This window comes from Ochotona curzoniae, unplaced genomic scaffold (genome assembly GCF_017591425.1).
Source record: "Ochotona curzoniae isolate NIBS_2020 unplaced genomic scaffold, NIBS_Ocur_1.0 contig_2321, whole genome shotgun sequence".
Taxonomy (NCBI): domain Eukaryota; kingdom Metazoa; phylum Chordata; class Mammalia; order Lagomorpha; family Ochotonidae; genus Ochotona; species Ochotona curzoniae.
The window spans coordinates 8335811-8362727 of NW_024465421.1; the positions used below are offsets into that span (position 1 = coordinate 8335811).

Sequence of the window (26917 nt, forward strand, 5' to 3'; positions counted from 1 at the left end):
TTCGGCTCCCCGGCCCGGGGGCCCTTCCAGGCGCGGCCAAAGGTCTGAGAAGCTGCAGATTCGCCACCGCTCCTGGACTCAGCCGTCGCTTCCCTTCATCCGCCTTGGTGGTTAGGGGGGAACGAGGGAAATTAACGCCCGGACAGTCAAACCCTGTGGGGCCCGGTCGGCCACTTTTTTCGGGATCGTTCTTACTAGCACCACTCCGAGGACAGCCCCCTTCGGACCCGGGGAGGAAGGAACGGCTGCGGCCCAGCGATCCTGCCCGGGTCCGCCGAGCCCGCAGCCGCCCGCGTATTTCTTACAAAGCAGCTTGGCGAATCTGCGGAGCCTGGCGGGGGGCGGGGCAGAGCGCGGGGGCGGGGCCGGGGCGGGGCCAGGCGTGCGGGGCGCCCGGGGTGCAGGCCGCTTCCTGGAGGACCAGCCCGGAGAAGGGGTGCCCTGGGGATTAGGACCAGCCCCGGAGAAGGGGTGCCTGGAGTGCGGGGCGCTTCCTGGAAGACCAGCCTGGAGAAGGGGTGCTCGGGATGCAGGCCGCTTCCTGGAGGACCAGCCCGGAGAAGGGGTGCCCTGGGGATTAGGACCAGCCCCGGAGAAGGGGTGCCTGGAGTGCGGGGCGCTTCCTGGAAGACCAGCCTGGAGAAGGGGGGCTCGGGGTAAAGCACCAGACCTGGAGAAGGGGTGCTCGGGGTGCAGGCCGCTTCCTGGAGGATTAGCCTAGAGAAGGGGTGCCCCGGGGTGGAGGACCAGCCCCGGAGAAGGGGTGCCCTGGAGTGCGGCCCGCTTCCTGGAGGACCACCCTGGAGTAGGGGCGCCCAGGCAGGAGGACCAGCCCCAGAGAAAGGGTGCTTGGGGTGATGCCCGTTTGACAGATAGGGAATCGGAGGTAGTGTGTTTTGCCGTGGGCAGTCCATGGGTTCCTGGTTCTCAGGCCTGGTGGTACCTGAACCCCTTGAATGGGTCCCTGAAACTGAGTCCCACGGGGCGGGAGGTGAGCCGTGGACGTCCGTTTTCCATGCATTTGTGGCTGCGGTTCCCTGTGAGGCCAGGCCTCACCTGTGACCCAGGACCCTTTGCATCCAATGTGGCTGCACCTGTCCTTTGCAAATGACCTTGGGCAGGTTATTGACTTCCCTCCTTATGAAGTGTTTTTTAATTTTTTTGGAAACACAGATTTACAGAGAGGAGACAGATCTTCCATCTGCTGGTTCATTGACCCAGATGGCCACAATGGCCAGAGCTGAACTGATCTGAAGCCAGGAACTTCTTCCAGGTACAGGGTCCCAAGGCTTTGAGCCATCCTCTGCTGCTTTCCCAGGCCACACGCAAGCAGCAAGATGGGAAGTGGAGCAACAGAGACTTGAGCTGGCACCCGTGTGGGATCCCAGTGCTTGAAGGTAGAGGCTTAGCTATTGAGCCCCAGCACCAGCCCCTGGTGGTTCCTTAGAGATGCCCATGTGATGTGGAGGTGATCCAGGTTCAGTTCTCACTGACCAGTAGCCTGGCTTTGGGCTCCAGCTTCCTCATCTTTGGAATGAAAACCAAGAGTTGTCTCTGGGGCCAGCACTGTAGCCTAACAGACAAAGCTGGAACCACCATCGCGTGCGGCACCAGTGTCCCATATGGGTGCCGGGTCACAGCCCAGCTGCTTCGCTTGCCCCGCCAGTTCCCTCCCAGCAGAAGGTGCTGCATGTGTTAGGGCCTCTGCCCCGTAAGCTGGAGACCCTGCAGAAACTCCTCCCTTTAGCCCGGCCCTGGCAGCTGTGCACGTTTGGGGAGTGAACCAGCAGGTGGAATATTTGTATCTGCTTTGAAATAAAATTAAGGACGTTTTACTAAAAAGAGAGAGGTGGTTGATTAATAATCCTGTGGTCACTGAGATCCCACAAGAGAAGTTCCTGCTCCCCACAGTCAGAAGCACCCAGCCTCGTCTGCTCCTGAGACCCATTGGGGACTCCCGCGTCTCCTTGGCCCCACAAAGCCTCCCCTTTAACCGGTCTCGGCCACAAGGACATCTGTGAAACAATTTATTGTACAAAACAAGGTGCGTCAAAAATTCAGTGTCCCGACAGGCCCTCATTCTCAGGGACAAGGACTGGAGCTTCAACGCCTTGCTGAGCTGTCAGGGACACGGGGCCCAGAGTCCGCAGAGGGCCATCCCAGCACAGGTGGAGACAGACCTGTAGTAAGCATGGGCCGGGGGCAGCGGGAGGGAGTCGGGAGGGACATGGAGGGGTCACGGGCAGTTGCGAAGTCCTTGTTGTAAGGGAAGCTGGGCTAGAAACCCAGATCGTCCCATGCCAAGAATGTGGCACACTCACCCCAGACAGTCCCAAACGGACTATTAGGAGAGTGAAGCAAGGGTCGACCGCTTTCTGCCACAGCTGTGTGGGACCTTCTGCAAGGGGCAGAAACTCAGCACCGTGGTCCCCCGAGGGGCCCCTGACCACCTCCCAGGGCCCTGACCCCCTCCTGACTCCAGCCACCATCTGACGGGGGAGACCTCCACATCCTCGCTGGGACAGAGAGACACAAAACATCCTTGGTATAGTTGGACCCTGTGGGCAGGAGTGTGGCCACCTGGGGCAGGGATTGCAGGCCGGACCCTGGCAAGGCGCCTCCCGCAGACCTCTGAAGGGAGCGGCATTTGTGGCAGTCGCTGACACCGGCCTCACACAGCCTGCAGCTCCCCCTGCAGGTGACACTTGATATGACAGCTGCTGACACCGGCCTCACACAACCCGTAGCTCCCCCTGCAGGTGACACTTGACATGACAGTCGCTAGCACCGACCTCACACAGCCTGCAGTTCGCCCTGCAGGCGACTCAGCTCCTCCAGCTCCTGCTTGTGCCGGTCGGTCTTGTGGGCTACCAGGGAGCGGTAGAAATGCAGGGCGAAGGCCACAAACACCAGCCCGACAGGTACCATGATCACCGTGGAAGCCATGGCTGCTTGCCATCCCGGCCCGTGGGTCCCATTGCTGTCACCACACACCTGCCGAGGTGGGCAGGTTTCAGAAGACTCGGCCTGTGGAGGGGTTTGGGATGCAGAGGCTGGTGGGAGGTGGGATGTGGGACTGAGTGAGGTGCCCACTGGTGGCAGATTCCCAGGTGCCTGGGATGCAGGTGCCCCAGGAGCCGGTGTGTCCAGCGGTGCCCCAATGGGCACAAATTTCACCCAGCCCACCAGGACCACTTCAGCGAGGAAGAGGAAGGTGCCCAGGGCCGTGGAGAAGCCCCAGGCCAGTTCCACATAACGGTGCAGCCGCTGGTGTGGTGATTGGTGGACTGAGTTGAGGTTGTGGATGTTGCTCACGGCTTCGATGTGGGGCAGCAAACACGTGGAGACCATGAGCGCGAACAGGTGCACGGCCACGAGCACGGTGGTGCAGGCACTGAAGGCCACCAGCAGGCCCGGAGGGTATTCATGGTCACTTTCCAGCTGCACCTCCACCATGGCCACCTGCAGCACAACAGCCAATGAGTGCCTGACTAAAGATGTTGTCCCCCTCCCAGTTACAACATCACTGATAAAGCCTTAAAACTACAACGATGCCTAGTGGAATAAAAGGTGCTTGGTTTTTTTGTTGGGTAAATGGATGGGGAGAAGTGCTAAATGCTAAAGTTTATTTCCACCAGGCCTGGACCCCGGTAAAAGCTCAGTATCAGGGCCAGCACTTTAGAGGAGGTTATACTGCAAGCCTATGGTACCAGCATCCTAGGTGCTGCTTCATGTCCCAGCTGCTTCTCTTCCAATCCAGCAACCTGTTAATGAGGAGCAGCAGAGGATGGCCCAAGTGCTGGGACCGCTGCACCTACATGAGAGATCTGGAAGAGGCTCCTGGCTTGGGCATGGTCCAACCCAACTGTGATGGCCATTTGGGAAGTGAATTGTTAGGTGGAAGATTCTCTCTATAGCTATCTTTCAAATAAATAAATACTTCTTAGCTCCATAGGCTGTATGTAAAAAAAAAAAAAAATCTTAGTTTTTATTGGAAACGCAAATTTACAGAGAGAAGGAGAGACAGAAAGATCCTTTAGCCACTGGTTCACTCCCCAAAGAGCTCAATGGCTGCAGCTGAGCTGATCTGAAGCCAGGAGCCTGGAGCTTCTTCCAGGTGTCCCACATGCATGCAGGGTCCCAAGGCTTTGAACCATCCTCTGATGCTTTTCTAGGCCACAGGCAGGGAGTTAGGGAAGTGGGGCAGCCGTGATATGAACTGGCACCCAAGAGAGATCCTGGCATGTACGAAGGGAAGATTAGCCAATTGAGCCATCATACTTGACCCTCCACAAGCTGTATAATCTGAAGCTGAGCTGTGTGCACTGCAGTCTCCTATCTGGACAAGAGACCGATAACAGCACCAACCTGCCTTCCAGCATGACCACAGCAGGTGCTGAGGACCAAGGAGCTCCCACTGAGTGGCGGCTGTGGCCACTGCGCTCAAGCTCGAATCCGAGGCTGAGCTTGTGATCTTGTGTCCCATGAACTGACGACAGCTCGCAGGCATGTTTTGCTTGGCTCACACACTGCACTTTTTTTTTTCTTCCAAATAGTGAATAAATGCTAACTTTGGAAACTCAAGTGATTGTATATAAATATCCCTATTTCCAGATCTTCCTGAACACTGGGCAGATGGGGTCACACGAAGCACGCATTCTTTCATGGCAACTCTCAGGACCGAAGCCTGGCTGCTCCCATGGCCACAGGGTCTTTTGGCCTCTCTAGACCCCACCCAGCCAGCCTAGGATCCGCAGCACCCAGCCAGCCTGTGCACACCCCACAACTGACAGGCATGTGTGGACGTGGACACCAGCATCAGACTGCTGAAGTTCAAAAACTGCCATTGCTGTGAGACCTTGGGTAGGCATCTTTCCATCTGTGTCATCTGTAAAATGGCCATGGTATTGGTACCCTCTTCATATGATGAGAGAGATGCTGCCCGTGGAAGTCCTGGCTGCAGTGCCTGGTACTTGGCCACAAGTGCCGCAGCGTGTTGGTCTGTAATTCTAACTTTAGAACCAGTAGCTTTCCCCCATGTCTGGCACTGAGCAGATCATTAGCTGGGGCTGAGGGCTGTGGGCTGTGGGCCAGAGGAGGGAGGTGCAGAGCTCCATGTTTAGCGGGAGGAAGAGGAGGGTATTTTGGGGAACTGGGCCATGGCAGGTGTTCAGCAGGTGTTTTCCACTGGCAGGGATTCTGGGCCAGGCCTAGTCCTGGTTTCTCCCAGATCCTGGCCCAGCCCCGCGGCCAGTCCTGTCCCTAGAACCTACACTCAGCTGCCTGATCCTGCAGGAAAGGCTGCTGGTCCGTAAGCTGTCACCCTAGCAACGCCAAGTCCTGCAGCAGGCCGGATTGTTCCCCTGAGAATGGGCTAGACCAGGGCAAGGTCATGGGTGGGTGGCTGCAGACTGGGGGTGGGGGCAGACTCCCTGTCTCCATACTAGCCCCTCTCCCCGCCCCCCATAGAAAAGGAGGGCAGATCTGTGGCTTCTGCAACTCCTCAGCGAAAATCAGCAGCTTCGGCAGATTCTCTAGGGCTGGAGATCTTCCTGGTCTATCGGGGCAGACCTCAATCATGCAACCCCACCAGAAGCCCACTGCCATGGGGATCTGTGGGTGACACCCTGGGCTCAAGCCCTTTCTGCACTGAGAGTCCCAGGCAGAGCCACTGCCCTGCCTCCCCCACCCGGGCCTCAGTCTCTGCTGCTGTCCAGCCGGCAAGTGGGTCCACGCTACCTCCTCTAACCCGTGCCACACGTCTGGTGTAGTCCCTCTTATGATGGCTCCTCGGAGGAGAGAGGGGGGTGTGCTTGGCAGACTCCGGAGGGCATATACTGCATCACCTCCCAGGTCCTAGGCAGCTGGACAGGCCAGGGTCACAGGGCTAGCAGCCCTTACACAGGACTTGTGCGTTAAGGCCTCACCCTGGGACTGTTAGCTGCTCACCTCCTGCCACACCTGCAGCTTATCAGCTGGAGAATCAACAATCGGTTTCCTTGCCCAGCGGCTGCCTCTCCCCTCCCGGGAGCCAGGAGCGCCCTCTGTGCTCGGTGGGTAGTAGGCACCTTCCTTGGGATTAGAATGGGCCCAGCCAGCAACAGCCCCCCAACTTTGGACCCTCTCCTGAGGCCTTGAAGGCACTGATGCTGGCGCTGGGCTTCTGAGAATCACTTATTCCCTGGCATTGGGCTCCTTCTCCAGGCATGCCCGAGACTCACCCCCAACCCCACCCCGCGGCCGTTTCTACTACTGGTGTACCCTGGGGTCTTCACGGGTTGTGCCCCTCTCTATCTCTTTAAAGTCCATCTTTCCCATTCTTCTGACTCGGGCACCAGTTGACCTCGCCCACGACCCCGGCATCCCACGTGCATCATTATTCCCTCCCCTGGGCTGCCCCTCACCATGGCGAAGCCGGACAGCAGGGCAGACGTGCGGCTGGAGGCTTTGAGCTTGGCCCGGCTGAGGTAGAGGCGGCGCCAGCTGAGCGCCCGGAGCGAGTGCTGACTGGCCCCCATGAGGTCCAGGTAGCCACGGTGCACGAACTCGCGGTACGTGGCAGAGCCCGGGGGACTCTCGACCTCCGGGTTCAGCGGGGCCTGCTCGCCCGCGTCCCCCTCACCGCCCTTCATCCTGGAGGGGGTCTGGGGGAGGCCAGAATCAGGCGGGCAGTGGTCACGGCGGGGGCAAGGCGCCTCTGGGGCCCCTGAGGGACCGGCTGAAACCGGGGGGTCCCATCCCCGCCCCCGGGCCGGGTGTGCGGGAACGTGAGCGGCGGACGTCTGCGGGGAGCCCCAGGGGCCCGAGCTGGACGGCGGAGGCCGAAACAGGAACTGGGGCGGAGGCGGGGCCGGCGCGGCCACATGATGGGGTGGAGTCGGGGTACCGAGCCCCCGAAGAACCTCCTACCCCGAGGTGTCCCACAACCCATGCCACCCTGAAACGTTACCCAGGGGCTCACACCCCAGACCTCGCAGGGTCATCCGAGCGTCCCCAGGTGAACTCTCAAGAGGTGAGCCCAACCTGCGGAGTAGAGAGCCTGGTACCCGCCAGGGACCATGCCACCCCCACCCCGTCTCCACGCCCTCGACGCCACAGACACACAACACGAACTCCCTAGCCCCGGGTGGAAGATTTCGAGTTTTATAGCAAACCGTATGGTACAGACCTGGGGCTCAGGGGCCCAGCCCGGCTGGGTCCCCCGCACACCCCGTGCCGGGCTGCCTCTTCCCCCTCCCCAAAGCGGCCCCATCCTCAAGCCTCGCGCGACACCCAGGCCCCCCTCCCTTCCGGCCTTTGGTCCGCCCAGCCCCTCCCCCCACCCGCGCACCTCCCTGTTACCTGAGGTATGTGGATAGATCCCCCTTCCCCTACATGGTACGACCCGGCTCCCCCCCACCCCGGAGATCCGGGCTGAGGGGGCGGGACTAGACCCCGACTCCTCCCTCGCCCCCAAAGCCCCACCCCTGCACTGGAGGGAGGGCGGGGGAGGGAGGGCCTAGAGCCTGTGACTAAGTTCCCATGGCAACTATGAGAGGACATTCCAGCCTTAGCAATGGCATCGGGAGGTGTCCATTGGCTGCTATTTCCATGGCAACCCGGAGTGGCAGTTCCCTGGGCAAATGGGATACAAGTTTCCATGACGATGAGAGTGGGAAGAGCCAAGCTGGAGGAGTCCCATCTTCCCCATCATTGGGCGGGCACCACCCCCAACCCCAACTCGGGTCAGAAGTAGAGCTGCCCAACACAGTGAAGGGAGAGCTGGGAGTGGGGCCGCCCAAACGGGGAGCCCACCAGTCCAGTCTCAGTCCAGGCCGGTCCCGTCCCATCACACTCCGGCTCCCCCAGTTCAAGTAACACTTCAGTACAGATGAATGTTCAAGTATTGTGTGGAGAGGCAGGCAGGGGCTGGGGCAGCCCTCACCACTCCCCTGGGCCACGGCCTCAAGAGCGATAGACCCACGGTCCCCACTCCTCGCAATAGCTGCCATTTTCAGTGACGTTCAAGGAGTCAGGGCAAGGGGGAAAGGAACTGAAATCTGGGCAGGGGAGGGGGAAGGAGAGGACGACCCCCACCACACACAGGGGTTCTGTGGCCCCACCTGCGCTTGCGCTGGGCTCGGCTCGCCCTGGCTCCCGAGGCCCCAGCTCCTGACATCGTGTGCCCTTTTTGGAATCCCCCCCGCCCCGCCCCCCACTCCAAGTATAGGGTCTCCGTTCCCTGAACCCTTGGTGGTCTGCCTCCTGCCCCTCCCCCCACCCCACCTTCACCGCCCCCAGCCCCCTGTATCCTGTGTGCAGATTCCCTGCCCCCTTCTCCCCCCCTCAGACTTGCACTTTAACCCCCCTCCCACCATCCCTTTGGCTCAGCACCCAGTACCTCTGACCCACTCCCCCCAGGGGATGGACAATGAAACAGGTAGAAGAGAGGGGAGATGGGAAGGAGAGACCCCCAGAGATATCAGTGCAGGGGGGAGGAGGGGGAAGAGGCTGGCTCGAGTCCCTGGGCAGGAATCCCAAGAGGTGAGGTGGGAAAGCCGGCCTCCCAGGAGGGGTGAAATGAAGGCCGGTGGTCCAGGCTCCAGATGCGTCCTGGGCGGGGGGGCACCCAACTAGCTGTCCTTGAGCAGGAGCTTCTCCTCCGGGCAGCGGAAGGGGCCAGGGGGTCCGGCAGCTGCCAGCCGGGCACAAGCTTCAGGTGAGAGCTGGCGACAGGAGCGCAGGTCCAGGCGGCGCAGGCGTGGGCAGCGGCGGAACAGCGGGAGGCAGTGGTCCGTGAGGCGGTGGCAACCTGCGGATGGGCGGCCACCGAAATCCAGCAGGTGAGTTGCCGGCCGCAGGAGAGCAGCCGGGCCAGCAGGAGGGAGGGCCAGGCTTACCAGCAAGGTTGAGGTGCACCAGGGTCTCGCGGAGTGGGGACGTGGGGGCCGTGAGAAGGTGGACGCTGGGGTCCCCGACGTGGGCACAGTGGCTCAAGTCCAGGGCACTCAGCTGGGGTGCGTGGCGCAGCAGGAGCCGCAGGGAGGCATCAGTCAGCTCCAGGCCTGCCAGACGCAGTTCTGCCACCCCCTGCAGCCGCCCACGACTCTCTGTCTGCCCTGGGGAGGCCGAGAGGGCGAGGTCAGATCCTGGGTCCCTCCCACCCCTGCACCCACACCCTGAGGGCTCCAAGCCCACGTGCCTCACCATCTCCCTCCCGTGAGGGAGCCCGGCCTCCCCACCCACACATGTGTTGACCTAACAGGGCCACTGCCCACGTCACCTCCACAGATTGGTCTTCCAGCCAACAGCTCCCCCCCCCCAATGCCCTGTGGCCTTGGGTCTCCATGCTGGGCCACCCAGTCCCACTCCAGCCCCTATTCTCCAGTCTTCTCTTCCTGGCAGCCAGCCACCCACAGGAACTTACTCCTCTGACAAACGTCTCAGAGCAGTTCAACAAGTCCAGGCTCCTTAGCAGAACATTCCAGTTCTCACTGGATCTCATCCCCAACTCCAAGTCTGACCCACCCTACCCAGCCCCAACTTGCACAAATAGCCCTGCCAACGGCCTGCTGGGGGGTAGGCACTGTGGTCCACTTGGAAAGGTCAGAGTCCAGCAGAGTGCTACTTTGAGTCCTAGCTGCCCCACTTCCAATCCAGCTTCCTGCTAATGTGCCCGGGGAAGCAGCAGAGAATGGATCAAATGCTTGGGCGCCTGCACCCACCTGAGGGTCCTATCATCCTGGCATCGGCCTAGCCCAGCCCTGGCTGTGCTCCCACCTGCTCCTTCCCCGGGGCTGAAGGGCTTAGACCCCTACTCTGCACACAAAGCACCTGGCCTGTCCCTCTCTTGCCACTGCCTCTCACATGAGAGCAGCCCAGAGGCTCAGGAATGCTGCTGTAAGGCCCTGGCTTGGGTGTCTGGTATCTGTTGGGACAGGATGGGCACTCGGCACAGCAATGAGGACCCCACTTAGGACACACTCCTTCCTCTTTAGAGCACAGGAGTTCTGATCCCAGCTCTAATTCTGGTTCCAGCTTCCTGCTTATGCACACCCTGGGAGGCAGCAGGTGATGGCTCAAGTCTTTGGGTCCCCACCACCCACGCGGGAAATCCAAACTTGTGGCTTCAGCCTGTCCCAGCCTTTGCTATTGCAGATACTGGGGGATGAACCAGTAGGTGAAATTTTTGCTCCTCTGTCCTTTTAAATAAATAAACAAGTAAAGGTGCCTGTGTGCTGTGTCAGAAGGCCTGCCCCTCCTGGCTCCCGGCTTCGGCTCCCTGCTACAATCCCATGAGGCAGCAAGGATGGTTCAAGCAGGTGGCAGGGCCTGGGCGTCCACAGAGAGCTGTGGCACACAGTCCCCAAGCTGCCCACTCCCAGCCTCGGCCACTGCAGGTACCTGAGGGAGTATAGGGGGAGAGCACCTGGTATGTTCTGGGGCTGGACTTCAGGGTTTATTTTTCTAGCAACTGCTCCAGGATGATGGAGGATAGCCATGCCGTCAGCATGGCAGTCTCAGGAGGCAAACTCTCAGATTGCCATTCCTGTCCAGGTGGGAAAACGGCAGCTCAACAGCAGGATTAGACAGGACAGCCTGGAGGCCCGGGTGACTGACTGACAGGGTCAATTCAGTATAACCATGGGTGCCAGCCAGCCCAGCCAGCCCTGACACAAACCCAGTCAGCCGTCTTGAACCCACGAAACCACAGGCGCGTTCCGTGGGGCGTGTGTAGTATTGCAAAGTATCCAGTTAATGACTAACTCTGCAATAAAGACATTTGCTCAGAAAGATATTTCCATACAGGGCTTCTGCATGGAAAGCTGTCACAGCTGGCATCACTGAGCCACGTGGCGGCCACTCCCTGGTACTCCACACCATTCTGTCCCTTGCCAAATCACCTCTGGGGGTACTCAATTTTGCAAGCCCTGCTGATTGTAAGGAACGCTGTCACCTTGGACCCCAGAAAAAGGCCATGAAGGAAAAGTCACTTGCCACTTGCTCAGCAGAGGGAGACAATAGTAAGAAGTGTCACTGAGACAGTGGCACTTAAGCTGAGCCACTGACGGTTCTGATAAAGGGCTGGTGCGATGGTTCAACTGACTAACCCTCCACATGCAAGTACATGCATGCACTCTCTATGGGCTTCCCGTCCCAACTGCTCCACAATGGAGAATGATCCAGGCTCTTCAGCCCCTGCATGACATGAGAGATCCAGAAGAAGCTCCTGGCTTCAGATCAGCTCAGCTCTGGCTCTTGTGGCCATTTGGGGAGTGAACCAGGGGACGGAAATCTCACTCTCTCTCCTCTCTGTAGATCTGCCTTTCTTATAAAAACAAATCTTGGGTCCAGCACAGTGGCCTAGCAGCTACAGTTCTGCCTTGAATGTGCCGGGATCTCATATGGATGCCGGTTCTAATCCCGGCGGTCCTGTTTCCCATCCAGCTCCCTGCTTGTAGCCTGAGAAAGCAGTCAAGGACGGCCCAAAGCCTTGGGACCCTGTACCCGTGTGGGAGACTGGGAAGAAGCTTCTGGCTTCAGATTGGCTCAGCTCTGGCCACTGTGGTCACTTGGGGAGTGAATCAGTGGATGAAAGATCTTCCTCTCAGTCTCTCCTCCTCTCTGTTTATCTGACTTTACAATACAAATAAATAAATCAATCTTATAAAAAGAAAAAGAGGGGGACAGGGGTTGTCTGACACACACTAAGGTGGGAGCATGGAGAGCAGGAGCAAGCAGAGGGTGTGTAGTCCCAACACGCAGCTTTCGAGGCTGCTCCTGTGGGCTGCTAATCCCGGTGAGTCAGGCGGGAGGAGGTGGGGCCACAGAACCATCAGCTCACAGCATGACTCCTGTGGCCTGCCTGCCCTCCTGCCTGTGCCCGCTAGGTACAGCGCACTCCCACTCAGAGTAGACAGTGCAGGTTGGAGCTCTGGCCTGGTGGTGCCTGCAGAACTTGGTCCGCAAAGGCGGAAGCTCCCCATTCCAGGGCTGCCATGGGGATGGATGTGTATCTGTTGGCCTGCCTTTCTGCCCGGGTTTGTTTCCTCCTGAGCACAGCATAGAGCAAGGGGCTCTGGGAGCCGGGCACAGTGGGGGAGGCTGGACCCTGCAGCCCTTATCTGAGGGCCAGCTTCAGTGCCCAGCGCCAACTCCTGACTCCAGCTTCCTGCTTGTGTAGACTCATGGAAACAGCAGTGAGGGCTTCGGGGCTCGGTCCCTGCTACCCACACAGGAGACACTATCTGAGCTCCTGGTTCCTCGTTTGACCTTCTGACCAGGGCCACTGGAAATACCTGGGGTGGTATAGCAGGTGGAAATAGCAGGTGTGGGGTGGGGGGGGGAGTGTCTGTCTGCCCCTCAGATAAAAAAGCAGCGGGAGCAGCAGCTCTTAAACCATTTCCCATCCGTCCAGTGCCACACTAACCAAGACTGCTGGCAGAGAGGGCCACCGCTCCATAAGGGAGGGTCAGGGAGGGCTTGCAGGAAGAAGTGGCCAGAAGGACAACGAAGCTTCAATGAGATGAAGGATAAAGCTGAGGGGAGAGAAGGGTGGGCAAACGACCCCTGGCCCGAGGCTCAGGGAGCTGGTGAGAAGACACAGTATGTGGAATGCACGCAGACTACAGACCAGGGGCAGGCCGGCCAGGCTAGGCTTCAGTGACCGGGGTACACACTGGTGGTCACATATGGAATGACATGACAAACATAGGTGGGGGCCAGAGGCCTCAGTGTCCCCACTGCCATGAGGCCAGGCCTTGGCTCCCAGCTTCTCGCTCTGCCTCCATGGCCTGACTTTCCCTTAGAGAAACCTATCAATAGTACACAGCGGGCGAATGGACAGATTTATGGTGTCATTTCTTTTCTTGCCATATTTTCACGTTCACTGCAAGAGAGAACAGACCTTGGAGCCCCCCCACACACATACACACTCTCAGCCCATCTTACAGAGGAGCAGAGGCCGCACCTGGCTTGGTGTCAGGAGGAGGCAGCAGCAGCTCGCGGAGCTGGGAGTCTTTAACGTCCTCGATCCAGCGGAGGTCCAGGAGCCGCAGAGCTGGCAGTGGGGCTGAGCCCAGGGCAGAGACAGAGAGCCAGGAGCAGCCAGAGAGCACCAGCTCCTGCAGGCCTGGGGGAAGGGGAGGAGTGACCAAGTGTCAGGAAGTGGGTGCCACAAGGACCCCATCCCAGGCTTGTCCCTGCCCCACCCTGCCCTACCTTGCAGTCGGTTCAGAAGCCACATGAGTTGCTTCTTGGAGACACCTGTCCAGCTTAGGTCCAGGGCCCGGGGCTGGCGGCGCACCACCCCGCTGAGCATGGGCGGGGTCAGGGACTTTCGCCTGCTCAGGTCCATTCGAGGCCACAGACGCTTGTCGTAGCACCTGATAGCCACACGGGGGAGACAGAGACCTCAATCCACACTTCCCAGGGAGCCCAGCATCCCCACAATTCCCACGCCCCAACGGTTCACCCCAGCCCTCTGCAGGCCCACACAAGACAGCAGTGGGGGGGAGGCAATGCAAGAAACCCCTGAACTGGGGCCAAGAGCACAGGCTCTGGGCCCCAACTCCATCCCAACTAGATGTGAGACCCTGGGCAAGTGCACTCCTCTCCCAGAGCCTCAGAGGCCCCGTTTATAAGATGAAAATAATGATGCCGACTCTGCCTGCCCCACAGGGCTGCTGCAAGATCAAATGGGGGTAATTACATATTGGCAGCCCTGCAGCTTCTAAAGCACTTCACCAAACACACACACACACACACACACACACACACACACACACGCTGTTTGATGTATGCCAGAGGGCTCTGCCAGCAGTCCCGGCCCCCACCTTCCCCGGCTGCCCTGGTAGCTGGCTCCTGGGCACCCATCCATCCTGCTCTTGGCCTGAAGCCACGTATGCTGTGCCTGCCCGCCAGCACCCCAGCTGGACTAGGCGAGTTCCTCCGATTGGAATCCAAGCTCCACACGGGCAGCTCTGGGTCTCTTCTGCTTCCACCTCCCCAGTGCCAAAGCCAACTGCGGGACGCCCTCACCGAGCGCTGCCCAGCACCCCTCGACCATGGCTTCTCACACTTGCTGGGGGTGGGGGGCTGAGTCTTGAAGCCATGCACACGTGAAAACTGAACCACACACAACAGGCCTGCTGATCCCTGCCAGGGAAAGCCTGGCCTTGCCCAACATGCAGGGAGCTGGAGAAGGGCTTCGCCAACGCCCTTAAGGAGCCTGTGCCCACCCCCAACGGGAATCTGCTCTTGAGCTGTGGGATGCTGGAGTCCCTCTGAACTCAACAGTCTTCCAGCTAGGAATTCCAGAAGGCCAATCAGGAAATTCCCACTGGACTGGCCTGGCTGGGCCTGAAGCAGCAGGCGGGCAGAGCCTCCTATACCCCCCATGCCCGAGGGCTTCTCCCAGGCTAGTGATTAGTGCTCCATGGACCTGTAGCCCAGGAATTCCTCCTGAGCCAGTCCCTCTTTTGCTCTTAAAATCAGTTTTCTCTCACATAAGCCTGTTATACCATTCAAAATAAATACAACACAAACAGAGGGAGCCCATTCGGAGCCTCAGCAGGTACAGGCAGGTGGGCACAGCTCTCCCAAGCCCCAGAGCAGATAGGGATGCTGTACTCGGTGCCACCACCATGGCCTCAGCTTTCTCCTCCCTCCCCGATGCCTTTCACTCAGCCAGTAAACACAGGCAGATCTCAACTCAAAGAAGGAAAAGGAAAACCAAAGCCAGCTTATACCCGGCCCACCTCCTGCCCTTTGCCCTTCCACCCAGCCAAAGCCTAGCTCTGCCCTATCCGGCCCAACCCTTGGTCCCAGCTCAACTGCCACTAGGAGCTGAAGCCCCAGGGGCAGGAGGAAGTTCTTTCTGGGGAGCTCCTGGGTCCCCTTGCTGTGGCTCAGTAACAGATTCCTTAAGAGCAGGCCAATCTACCTGCCGGCCAGCCCAAAGCCACCTGTGTCTTTCCAGTATGGGTGGTGTACCTCTGCCAGAAATGCCGGACATTCCACCATCCCTCAAGGCTTGGCCTCCTGCCTCCTCCTCCAGGAAGTCTCCCTAGAGACTTTCTGGGCTGGGGCTCTTCATCAGCCATGTTGCCTTTCGTGAAACCAGTAGGGGCCAGCAGCCAGGGAGAACCTGACTCCCACCGACCACACAGTGCAAAGAGACAAAAGGGGAGCCCGAGGTTATGGGGGACACAAGGAAGGTCAATTCCAGGATGTAGGCAGAGCGCCTCCTGAGACAACAATGACATGTCCCAAGTGAAACTGTGTGAAAAGCTGGTGAGATTCTAGAAAGGAGATGGGATGGGAGGAGCACCTGGAGACAGGAAGAAGCTGTGCTGGGCCTGGAGAGAGACAAGACACATCACAGAGTGCGGGGAAGCCAGGTAGCAGGGGCAAGGGGCCGTGGTCATGCCACACCATGAGGCCTCCGGCACTAACAGTCACTGCTGGCCCAGAGTACTGTTCTCTCCCACAGTGGCTCTAAAGCGGCAGACATGACTTTATCACCTTTTTATGGTTTAAGAAAAAAAGGCCCCGAGAGGTTGAGAAACTTGTTCCAGGGCCCCCAGCGACCAAGCAGGGGCGGAGCCAGGGCTTGCGCCACCAGTGTCTGGATGGAAGCCTGGATTCAGCGTGCGGAGGTGGCAGGGGGGAGGCTGTGGCAGCGGTCCTGGGCAAGGCAGCCAGGCCACCAGTGGTTGAAGCCACAGAGCCCGGAGGCGAGACGCGTGAACTGCCCTGGACCCAAACCTCAGCTCTGCCACCTCCATGCTTTGGGGAACTTCAAGCAAGTGCCTTTTCTCCTTGGGGTCTCCGTTTCACAAGGTGGGAAGCAAAGGCAAGGCCAGCACTTGTTTGGACACGGTTTGCTGTGCCAGGTAGAGCAGACAGCACAGGGCCAGGGTTTAGTGCAGGTACCAAGGGCCTGGCTCCCATCCCAGTGCCCACTAGGGCAGCAGGAGCTTGCTGTGAGAGAGGGAGTCCCACGCCGACAGGTGCTCACTGATGCAGAGCAGGGCACCGAGACGGAGCGGGGAAGGCCCAGTGAGCCCAAGGCCATGACCCCAGGCAGGCAGGGCTTGGCCATCAAGTTCCCTCTCCCTGTCACCTTCTCCTGGGCTCCAGGCCACCCCTGCCAAGTCACCTTCCTAGGTCCACTCCCAAGACCCTAAATCTCAGTCCTAACCTCTCTTGAGGGGGCCAGCCCTCGCTGCTCCCCACCAACTGTCACTTCCCAGAGCTCCAATCTGTCCCCAACCCTACTGGCCTTGACCCTGCATGCAGCTCCCTCTTGGCCTCCTCCCCACCCCTCTTCCTGCACCCCTCTCAGCCCACACCAGCCCTGTACTTGACTCCCCAAGCCACCAGACAGGAAAGCCTACCATTCCTACTCCCCCTCCTCTGACCCCTTCACCAGCCCCACCCAACAGCAAGTCTGCATGCTCCATCCTTGGTGCCTTTCATGTATAGTCATTCAACTCCGCGAGGTGCCATTCTAGAAGCCAATGACATGGCAAGACCCAGCAGCTCAAGTCCCCACCTTAGAGGCATCAACTCCCTGCCATGCGGTTTGGCTTCCTCTGCCAGCACACAGCCATGGACACCATGGCCTCCTTGGAGCCAACTGCCCCCTGTTGACCTACTGTCATCACTCACCATTACGCATTGGGCATTTCCTCCTCCAAGGCTACCTCTAGCCTTCCCCTCTGAACCTCTGTTCTCAACAGAGTCCGCATGGCAAGCAGGAGCCAGCATGTCTCAACCAGGTCTCCTCCAAGGGGGCAGGCTGAAAGTCCCAGGGCCATCACCTGCCAACTCACAGGTGCGTGTGCGTGCAGGGAGCCAGAACCAGAGGCAGAGGTAGGACCCAACCCCGGGCATCCTGATGTGGGTATGGACGTTCCAAGTGGCAGCTTCACCTACAGTGCCATAATCCTTCCTGTGGGCAAACCTTTTGCTTTCTGTCCTCTTTATCCAGGCCGCTATCCTTCCCAAGCTCCTGTCTTCGCTGGGACCTGAGCCAGAGGTCTGGAGCTGTCCCACTGACTGTCCGCCTGGCCCACAGGCTGTTCACCACCACACACGTGTCCACCCGAGGCGCTTCACTTCCTCCTGGAGCCTGCTCCCCGCTCTAACACCCATACCTGGGGACTGAGGCTGCTGAGCCAGAGACTCAGCTGAGAGTGGTCACCAAGTCACAAGTCCGAGACACTGGTGTCTGTTCACAAAGTTCTTGGGTATTGTGGCAAAGCCAGTTAAGCAGCTGCCTGATACCCCTATCCTCCACTGGAGTGCTGGTTTGGGGTCCCAGCTGCTCCATTTCCTATCTGGCTGGTAAGGGGAAATCAGTGGGTGCCCGAGTGAGTGCCCGGCCCCTGGTTCTGGCTTGGCCCAGGCCTGGCTGTTGCAGGCATTTGGGGAGTGAACCAGCAGATGGAAGACTCTCTCACTTGTTCTGCCTTTGAGTAGATGAACAAATAAACAATATTTTGTTTTTGATTTTCAGCTCCCCACTGCCAACTGCCACTAGCCTGGCTCCTATGCTGGGGAGAGTGGCCCCTGCTCAGCCCTGCCCCGCCTAGCTCCCTGAAAGATGCCATTATCCTGGGCATTTAGTGCCCCTTCGGGCATGGTACTAAGTGCTTTCCAGGAAGCACCTCATTTAACCTCAGTAAAAGGAGAGCAGTCAGGCCTCTGTATCCACACATCCAACCCACCATGGATAGCAAATAGCTGAGACACAGAGGAAGCAGCAAAGGGCTGGCCTGGCACAGTGGATTAAGCTGCCGCTTGTGACACTGCCATGCTGTTCTGGAGTACCAGTTTTGAGTCGTAGCTACTCGGCTGCTTCCCATCCAGCTTCCTGCTAATGCGGTTGGAGAGGCAGTAGATGATCAGATAGTCCAAGGGTTTGGACCCCTGCACTCACATGGAACTGTGGGTTCTGCCTGTGGCCTCTTGCAATTATTTGGACAGTGAAACAGCAGATGAAAAGGATCTCTTACTCTCTAAATAATATTTAAAAATCTTAGTCCCTGAACAATACAGTAGGCAACTATTCACAAAGCCAGTGCACACTGCACGCAGCACAGGGAGCAGACGATTGAAGGAATACAGGAAGATGTGCAGAGACCGCAGGCAATGACTATGTCGCTCCATCTGAGACAACTGCAAAAACATGCTGGCATCCTGGAACCAGTGCGGCCCAGCCTCTCTGCTTCATCCTCTTCCGGCCACAAGCCTTCCCTCGCCTGACACCAGGTCCTTTCCGTATCTGGACCTCAGGCCCGGCCTTGAAGGGGCCACAGCCCACGTCCCTGCCATCACTAACCACCACTGTTGGAAGTCTGTTTTTCTGTTGCAGGTGTGCCTCAAGGGCGCAGAAGGGCTTTCTCCGGGCTCAGCGCCTATCTCTGACTCAGGGAATGGCCATCACAATTGGGTCATTCAGCAGCTCCCCCAGCCCAGGCCCAGAACCCTGCCCTTCCCGTGCAGCAGCGGCTTTGCACATCCTGGTTTCCCATCTGAAGCCATCAAGGTAAGGGGAAGTTAGGGAACTGGCCCGCAGTGCACAGCACACGATGCATCAGAGGAGGCAGTCCCCTCCCCCAACCCCAAAATCCTCTGTCGCCTTCTCAGCTTCTGGTGACCCCAGAATGGTGCCCGAGGTCTTGTCCCAGAGGGACGGCGTGGGAGCTCAGTTCAGTTACTGATGCTTGCTGTGGCTTCAGGTGTCCCTCAGGCCTCTGCCCGCCCCACCCTGGGGGCTACACAGAGGAACATGTGTGCGGGAGGTCCCCAGAATGGGCATGGGAAAGGACCTGAAAGTGCTCATTTCGGGGAACATTTATCTGCTGCCCTTTGACTCTGGTTGGGGACCCAAAGATAAAATAGACACATGCTCTGCCTGCCACGCCAGCCACCCATGGGAACACAAAAAATGGATACTTCGTGAACGGAGGTTTGACAAGGAGCCCAAGGCCTCTTGTCCGCTATCAGGGGACCAGCTGCTGGGGGAGTCTACCAGGAGGAGGTGGAGGGAGAATTTTGCTGAAAGGGGAAGAACTGAGGGCAAGTGAGGGCCAAGGGTGTGAGCAACAGATCCTGAGAAGAAAGTAGTTCAGAGCGGAGCCAGGCGGGCATGCATGGCAGCCTTGGCACTGGCATAGGCCATCTGAGTGGAGGGCTTCCACACACAGAAACAGCACCAAGAATCAGACTGTTCTCAGAACAAAGATCAGGAAGGGCCAGTGCCTATATAGCCGGTATCCCAGATGGGCACCAGTTCGAGACCTGGCGGCTCCATTTGTGAACCTGCTCTCTCCTAATGGCCTGGGAATGCAGTAGAAGATGGCCCAAACACTTGGGCCCCTGCCACCACATAGGAGACCTGGGTGAAGCTGCTGGCTTTAACCTGGCCCAGCCCTGGCTGTTACAGCCATTTGGAGAGTGCTGGCTGCTTCACTTCCCATCCAATTCCCTACTAATGTGCCTGGGAAAGGGAGCAGAAGATAGTCTAATGCTTGGGCCCCTGGCACACATATAGAAGACCCAGAAGAAGCTCCTGGCTTCTTCCTGGGCCAGCCCTAACTCTTACAGCCATGTGGGAGTGAACCAGCAGATGCAAGATTCTCTCTCACTCTCTCTGTAACTCTTTCAAATACAATAAAATACTTAAAAAAATTCAGCACCCAGCATGTGGGCCTGTGTACTCATGCACTCCTGAGATCAATAGCTTTTACCAGCAGGCAAACCTCTGCAGCCAGAAAGGGCCGAGTTCAAATCCCCTGTTCTCCTGTGCCCCATGACCTTGGGCCTCTGCTGAGAAAGCAGCTAATAATGTCAACCTCACAGGCTGTTGGGAGGGTTTGGGGGACTCATTCTGAACAAGGGTGGTAGTTCACAGTGACATCGCACACTACAGGAAGGCCCCAAATGCCACACAAACGAGGCTGGGCAAAGACCAGAGGACCAGAGCTCTGTCACCCGGTCGCACGGCAGATGCGAAGCCAGGTGGCACCGGACAGGCAAGGTGGGGCACTCACCAGCGGCTCCAAGTCCGGCAGACACGCATGCAGACGCACAGCTCTCGGGGCCCAAGGTGCTGGAAGACACGGAGCCAGGCGGCCCTGGGCAGCGGGTGATCGGATCCAGCAGCCAAAGGCAGTGTGTCAGGTTCGGGGCTCCGAGGTGGGGGCCGCACAACGTGCCGCTCCAGTTGAGGGGGCCGAGGTGGAGGGGCGGGGCCCAGGGGCCAGCTGAGCAGGGGCCCCCCAGTGCCAGGCCGCAGAGCCCGCCGCCCCCCACGGTTCTCCTTCTCGCCAGAACTGCCCCGGGCTGGCCGTCGCCCGTTCCGAGCCTCGCCAGGGGCCTCATCCTCACTCAGTGAGGTACCCGAGGAGTCGGAGTCCGAGTCGGAATCCGAGGAGGATGAGGAGGTATCGGGCACCCGCTCCAGCAGCTGGCACATCCGTTTGAATCGCTCCAGCTTCTCCCTCTGTGGTGATGGCGATGGCACCGCCGGGCCCTCGGCAGAGGCCAGAGGCGGCTTTGGTTTCTGCAGAGACATAGGGAGGCTGTTCTAGGGCTTGGGGCGTGCTGTTTCCCACCCCCGACCCCTGAGGAGGTCCCAGGGGATGAGTAGCCCAAGGGACAGTGCTGAGTTCCAGCCCTGTCAATGCCCCTACACACTGCAAGACCTCAGCCAAGTTTGCCCTACAGTGGGACTCAGTTTCATTCTCTCCGGCCCCAAGGGGCTGGGGATTTCAGGGGCTTCCAAATCTCTATGAGCAGAAAAGTATGGAAAGCCGTTCAAGACTCTGGTTCCGAGACCCAGTCTGCCTGTCACCTTTCTGTCTGACACTGCCATCACCCATGCTGGACGCACCATGCCAGGAAGCATCAGGACCCACACATGGCCCACATCACTCTGACTTGTTCTATTCATTCAGTGTTCTCTTGTGCTGAACAACATGGACCCCGCTTGCTAAATAAGAAACAGGTAAAAATGGACCCAGCAACACGCCTGGAGTTGCACACCCACAAACAGCACGGCAGGCGTCTGAACACAAGTTTTGTGTATCGGTGCCAAGGACTCAAGCGGGTGCAACTGCTGTGTGACCTTGGGCCAGTCTCCCACCTCTCTGGGCCTCTTTCCCCTTCAGTCTAAATTCATCTGACTGCTTTCAAAGCTCACTGACTCTCAGGGCCTATCTAGGTTAATGCAGCTCTGTGGGAGAGGCAGGTGAGGCTGGGAATGGGACTAAAGGCATGTCCGCTTTACAGATGAGAACACTGAGGTTCCAAACAGACAACATGCTGCCACGATCCTACCCAAACCCTGCAGCTAAGAAGCAACATGAACTCGGCTTGCAGAGATGAAGCCAACAGGCCAGGAGACACTCCCAGGGCTCTTGGAGAGTCAGAGTTTCCTGCAGCCTGGACCCGACCCACTTTCCCACCCAACCCTTCCAGACACCCATCGGGGCCAAGCAGGGCTAGGGCAGGGCAAGGTGAGCTGTCTGCAGGGTGGAGGGTAGAGGGTGGAGCAAGGTGAGGTGGGAGGGGAGGGAGGAGGTCCCCGGCACACCTCCCAGCTCTCGGGAGGGAGACCAGGGTGGCAGGACGAGAAAGCCTGGCTCGGATTCAGAACCCTGGGGGGCAGAAGGCCAGGGCCGCCTGGGTCCGATCCTCGGAGGAGGCAGGCGTCTCCACCCACCTTCTTCAGGTGCCTCTCTCGGCCTCCTTTCACCTACCAGGGCAAGGGGGAGAAACGGGGGAAGAGAGATACCCCATTAGGTCCTCACTGCCCAAAGAACTAAGGTCCATGCCTTCCTCTTAAGACTACAAATCCCAGAAGTCCCCATCCCAGGGAGAACTCTGAACATGTTCACCTTACACCCAGTGTCTGGGCTCACTGAGCATGCTCTCATCTCCTTTCTTCCCCCCTCAGGCTTTTTCCAGCCCCTCCTTCCACCTCCTGGGTAGCAGTCAGTTTGAGCATGCTCTCTCCTGCCTTTTCAAACCACCCTGGGCTTGCAAAGCTTCCTGGCCAGGGCCAGTTCGGCCTCACCTGGACCTTGCCTTCGCCTGGAGCACGTTCCATCTTCCCCAGGAAAACAACAACCCCCTCGGGGAAACTCAGGACCTGCCACCCAAGCCCACATCCTCTCCAAAATGGCCAGGACTACAATTCCCAGAAACCCCTGCCAGACTTAGTGAGCATGCTCTACGGCTCACCTTTTTTCTTGGAGTGGGGGGCTCATTCCCTGCCTCCCTCTCCTTTCGTTTGGGGGGCCCAGGTACATCCTCAGAGGGGGGCCCAGCAGGTAGGGGGCCCTTGCGCCTGGGCGGTGGCGGTGGAAGTGGTGGCTCCTCTGTCAGCTTCCAGCCACTCCCCAGGCTGGCGCCCTCCTCGCAGTTGTCAGCCCTGCGGCGGCCCGGCCCCTCACCTGAATCCTGGGGAGACAGAAGGAAGCCGGCCTTAAGGACCTGCTGACCCGCTAGCTTCCAGGAACCATCCCCCAATCTGGTCCAGCCCAGCCCTACCTTGCTGGTGCGGCCTTCTTGGGTGCAGCGAGGGCATTCCCAGCAGTTGGGGATCTCTGCATTGATGACACCCTCAGCCTTTCCCATCTGCAGGTAGGAGGGCAAAGGGCGGGTGAAGGGCGCCAGCAAGCTTGGGGCCGCTTGGCCCCCCCAGACGCCGGGCTCCCTGGGGCTGTCACCTTCAGGCAGCCAGGGTGGACGATCTCGTTGCAGATTGTGCACTCCATGAGGCTCCAACCGAACTTCTCTTCCTCTCCCTCCACGGTGTCCTCCTTCCCAGCCTCCCCACACAGGAGGCACACAGCTGTGTGTGGGAGCACGGGCTGTTGGGGGAGAGGGGGCATCAGGGACCCTGAAACCAAAGCCCCTGCTTTTGGGGGTCCTGGCCAGCTAGCAGAAGACTTCAGAAGCCCTATGCCACGCCGGGCCAGATCCTGAAGCCTGCTCCCGTATTTAACAAGCTACGTATCTACACCTATAGGACGGGGCGAAGCAGCTCTAGATGGCAGGACTGCAGGGGGACGGGGGGACACTGGGGACACAGTGGCCAAGCGTGCTGCAACAGCTTGCAGACCACAGGCAAATGCAAAAGGTACACTCAGAGTGAGCTGCGGGGGCTTCCTAGGCGCTCGTGCCTGCAATGTAGGGGTTCTGGTGGACTCCAGGGAATACTTAAGGAAACAACCCTCCAACACTGTGACTCTCAAGGACACAAAGGTGGAAAAGACTGAATCCTACCAGGGATGCTGGAGGCTGCGGGACAGGAGGAGGAGATCAAGGACAAAACAGGGAGAGAACAAATAGGAAAGCAAGGCAAAGAGTCAGGAGCTAAAGGAAGACAGAGGCTGTGGGCCGAAGAGACCAACCAGGAAAGAGGAGCAGGAGGTGCCGGCTGGGGAGGGGGCTGCAGGAAGCAGCTGGCGGCTTGGGGCTGCTGGGGTGGGGCCGGGCCGGGGGAGGCTCAAAGGCTGAGGAAGGCAAGGAGGAAACCCACGTTTCCCCGATACCTACTGGGTGCCGGGCCTGGCGCACGGCAGGTTCACGTCCATGCTATTGTTTCATCTTTACAACTCAGCAAAGAAAAAACAGTTTTACAGGGAAGGTAGCTCAAGTTCAAAGGGATATACTCAAGGTCACATAAAGGGGTATGAGCCTGGTCTCAAATGCCATCCCACCCAGATGAGCCCAGAAGAGGTCCGAGCTGGGCTGGGCCCCCTTGCAGACCTCTAGGGAGTGGTCCAGTGGGGGTGGAGTTGCTCTAGGGGCTCTGGAAAGCAGGGGAGGAGGGAGCCAGGAGGGAGGGACTCCACACCCTTGGGTACCCCCTGCACACCCCCAGCTAGGAGCCAAGGATGAAAATGTACATTTCAACCAACTAATGAAGGAAGGGAAGCAAGTGAGCAGGCGGAATGGCGGCTCCCTGGTGCTCTCTGGAACTAGCTGTGGCCAGCCCAGGTGTCTGGGCCAGCGGCCCTCCACGCTGCAAGGTGCCCGACATGGCAGGGGTGGAACTCACGGCGGTGCACTGCCGGAGCAGGCACGACTGCTTCATGCGCCCGGGCCCCCCAAACTTCTTCATGTCTCGGCAGAAGTGGCAGTCCCCGCACTCAGTTCGCACACAGGCCCGGCAGCGGCGGCAGCGGGTTCGGCGTCGGCGCGCTCCGGCCCCCGGCCCCCGGCTGCTCGACGACATTGGGGGCGTCAGCAACGCCGAGGGCTGTGGGGAGATGGGGGCGAGGTCGGATGCAGCACCCACGGCTGGGGGCGGGTGGGGGATCCCTGGCCTGGCAGAGTCCTGGCAGCTGTCCCCACTCTAGGCAGCTGAAGCAAGCCCTCCTGCGGGATTGAGTGAAGGGGACCACTCCCTCTCCTGCAGGGCGCCCAGTGGCAGCCCAGCTGGCTCCTCTGGGGGCCACAAGAACTGCCCCCCTGCTCTCACTCCTCCCCTAAGACTTCCTAAGAGCCCTGCCCCAGCTCAGGGAAGATCCCAGAGGCCTCTCTTCTCAGAGCTCCTGCCAAAGCAAGGTAGGGGTGCCCTGTCTGGGGTGTGACTTCGGGAGGATCCAATTCCCATCCTGTTCCCCTAACGCGAGGACACCTTAGGCTCTCCCCGACCCAAGTCCACCAGGTTTACCTCCAAGATAAGCCCAGACTCCTGGCTGGAATGCCACACTTCTCTCTCATCCACCAAGGCCATCCCTCCCTGCCCCACAAACCTAGGCATCCTCACCAGATCCAGCGGAATTCTCGTGATTCCTGAGAAGCTACGGGTCCACCCCCTCCGGTTCCACGACCCCTCCACCCACTCCTGCCTAAAGCCGCTCCGCCCACTCCTGCCCTAAGGCCATCTCCTCTAGGATTCCTCAGCTTCACCTGGCCACCCCCCTCCCCCGCCCCGCAGGTTCGCTGGGATTCTAGAATCCTGGCCTGACACCTCCACCCATCTCAGGATGGGCTCAGCCCCGGTGCTGCCTTCCAACCCCGATTGTCCTCCCAGTCTCCTGGGCCTCCTTCCCAGGGAAACCAGAGCCTTAGGGTCCCAGCCCCACTCAGGCCCCAGGATCTCTTCCCGGAGTCTTATCCTGGCTTCCCCCTTTCCAGGGAATTCCAGACCCATCCACGGGAGTTAGGGGCCCTCCAGCACTCCAGGGGAGGGGCCTGGAGGGCGGCGATGGCAGGAGGGGGTGGGGTGGGCCGGCATGGGGTGGGGGGTGGGGTCCGCAGGGGGAAGGCAGGCTCTGGGAGGGCAGGCCAGGTCCCCAGGGTGAAGAGGTATCGAAGAAAAGGCTGGAGAGGATTTTGGACCAGAGAAGAGGGTGAGGCTGGGGGCGGGGAAGGCCTAGTGAGACCGGGCCAGGATGAATGGGAGTGGGAGCTGCCCAGGTCTCGGGGTGAGCAGGAGCCGCACGAACCCACCTCACACGTGTCCCGGGAGCCATCTCTCCCTTCTCGGCAGCTCCCGGCGGGTCGGCGGCCATCGGCGGCAGGGGGGCCGGGCGGCGCGGGGCGCAGAACGCTCAGAACGCCGGGGTCCACGGCCCCCCGAGGGCGCTCAGCCCCTCCCTCCGGCGGAGGCCGGGACGGCGGCGAATGGAGCTGGGGGGCGCCGGGGGCGAGGCCCTCCCACGGGCTGCGGCGCGGCCCTTCCAGGGGGAGGTCCTGCTCTGGGGGGCTCAGTCCCTCAGCCCCCCCAGGCCAACGGGGGCTCTTGGGGCGCAGGGTGCTCAGCTTCTTCCCCGGGCCCCACTCAGTCCCGGGTCCCAGCCCCAGCTCCCCTCCCCCCACCCCGCCCCGCCTCTCCTCAGCGCCCCCGGCCCTTTAACTGGCCCCTTCTCGGCCCCCCACTGTCCAGGGGTCCAGGGCCAGGCCTGGGCCCCCCCACCGTTTCCGGGGTTCAAGCCCCGCCCACCGCCGGTTCCCGGGGAGGGGGGGGTCGCTGTAACCTGCCCCCCTCCCCTGGGCCCGCCCCTGGACTGCGGCCCCCTGCCCACCGCCTCCGGAGCCGGCGGAGGGGGGCAAAGGAAGCTGCTCAGCCCCGCCCCCCAGCCCGCGCGCACCCCCGCCCTCTCCCCTCCCCCCCTCCAGCGCGCGACCCTCGGGAGACAGGGATTTAAATAAAATTTGAATAAATTCCCCTCCTCAAGCGTGAGGGTGGAAGGAAAGGATGCAGGGGAGCAGGGAAAGGGGAAGGGGGCAGTTAGGAGTGTCTCAGCCCCCTTGGTCCCCCAGCCCCGCGATTCTTCAGCCGGGGACCCTGGCTGCTTCTCTCATCCCTCCTCAGCTCCTTCCTCCTTCCTCCTCTCTTCCCCCTCCCCTCCTTCCCTCCTCCTCTTCTTACTCCCTCCTTCTCCCAGAGGAACCCCGCCCCCTGCCCCCCCTTCCTCCACCGCCTCCACTTTTCAGGAGGAACGTGCGCAGGGCACGACGGGGGTTGTAGTCCGGAGGCCGTGGGCGCTACCGTGAAGACAACGAGGCGCTAGGGCCAGCAAGGACTACGAGCAAAATGGCGGAGCACTGCCAAGCTGGGAACCGAGGATGCCGGGAACTGTAGTCCACTTAGCCCGAGGCTCCCCATTGCAGACCATGCAGAAGGAGCGGAATGAGGACTACAACCAAGATGGCCTTCTCCTCCGACCCGACCTCCTTCCCAGGCACTCGCACGGCCTCCTGTCCACAACCCTCCGCGTGTGTGGTACCTGACGGGAGTCGCAGTCCATCTGCTGCCTTCCCGCTGCCATTTCTATTCGTCAGGAACAATGGAAAGGTGAAAAGGAATAAGGACTACAAGCAAGATGGCGGAAGGGGGCGTACACTTGACTAGGATTCGATCTGAGGAGATGCGCTGGGAAGAGTAGTTTCCTAGGCTTGTGCT

At 59.7% G+C, this 26917-nt stretch overlaps 2 protein-coding genes across 7 annotated transcripts; both read right to left on the reverse strand.

Annotated features, from left to right (window-relative positions):
- Positions 1–2319: 2319 nt before the first annotated feature.
- ORAI3 (ORAI calcium release-activated calcium modulator 3) lies at positions 2320–8135 on the reverse strand. 4 transcript variants are annotated; one of them, XM_040972986.1, is made up of 3 exons: positions 7342–8135; positions 2793–3462; positions 2320–2731 (listed from the first exon to the last, which is right to left on the reverse strand). In XM_040972986.1, the coding sequence occupies exons 1-2, from the start codon at positions 7639–7641 to the stop codon at positions 2794–2796; spliced, it is 969 nt and encodes a 322-aa protein (XP_040828920.1). In that variant the 5' UTR covers positions 7642–8135; the 3' UTR covers positions 2320–2731; position 2793. The 4 variants fall into 4 exon arrangements, with proteins under 4 accessions (XP_040828920.1, XP_040828923.1, XP_040828922.1 ...); XM_040972989.1 differs by lacking the exon at positions 7342–8135 and adding an exon at positions 6405–6908 and having other exon boundaries at positions 2320–2987; positions 3153–3462; XM_040972988.1 differs by lacking the exon at positions 7342–8135 and adding an exon at positions 6405–6908 and having other exon boundaries at positions 2320–2971; positions 3122–3462.
- A 207-nt stretch (positions 8136–8342) lies between these two features.
- FBXL19 (F-box and leucine rich repeat protein 19) lies at positions 8343–26847 on the reverse strand. Of its 3 annotated transcripts, XM_040972990.1 has the most exons (12): positions 25133–25162; positions 24852–24857; positions 24062–24262; positions 22725–22868; positions 22546–22632; positions 22237–22455; positions 21587–21748; positions 20043–20554; positions 13201–13364; positions 12950–13111; positions 8880–9098; positions 8343–8791 (listed from the first exon to the last, which is right to left on the reverse strand). In XM_040972990.1, the coding sequence occupies exons 1-12, from the start codon at positions 25160–25162 to the stop codon at positions 8613–8615; spliced, it is 2085 nt and encodes a 694-aa protein (XP_040828924.1). In that variant the 3' UTR covers positions 8343–8612. The 3 variants fall into 3 exon arrangements, with proteins under 3 accessions (XP_040828924.1, XP_040828927.1, XP_040828925.1); XM_040972993.1 differs by lacking the exons at positions 24852–24857; positions 25133–25162 and adding an exon at positions 26742–26847 and having other exon boundaries at positions 21716–21748; XM_040972991.1 differs by lacking the exons at positions 24852–24857; positions 25133–25162 and adding an exon at positions 25462–25819.
- Between the last annotated feature and the right edge of the window lie 70 nt (positions 26848–26917).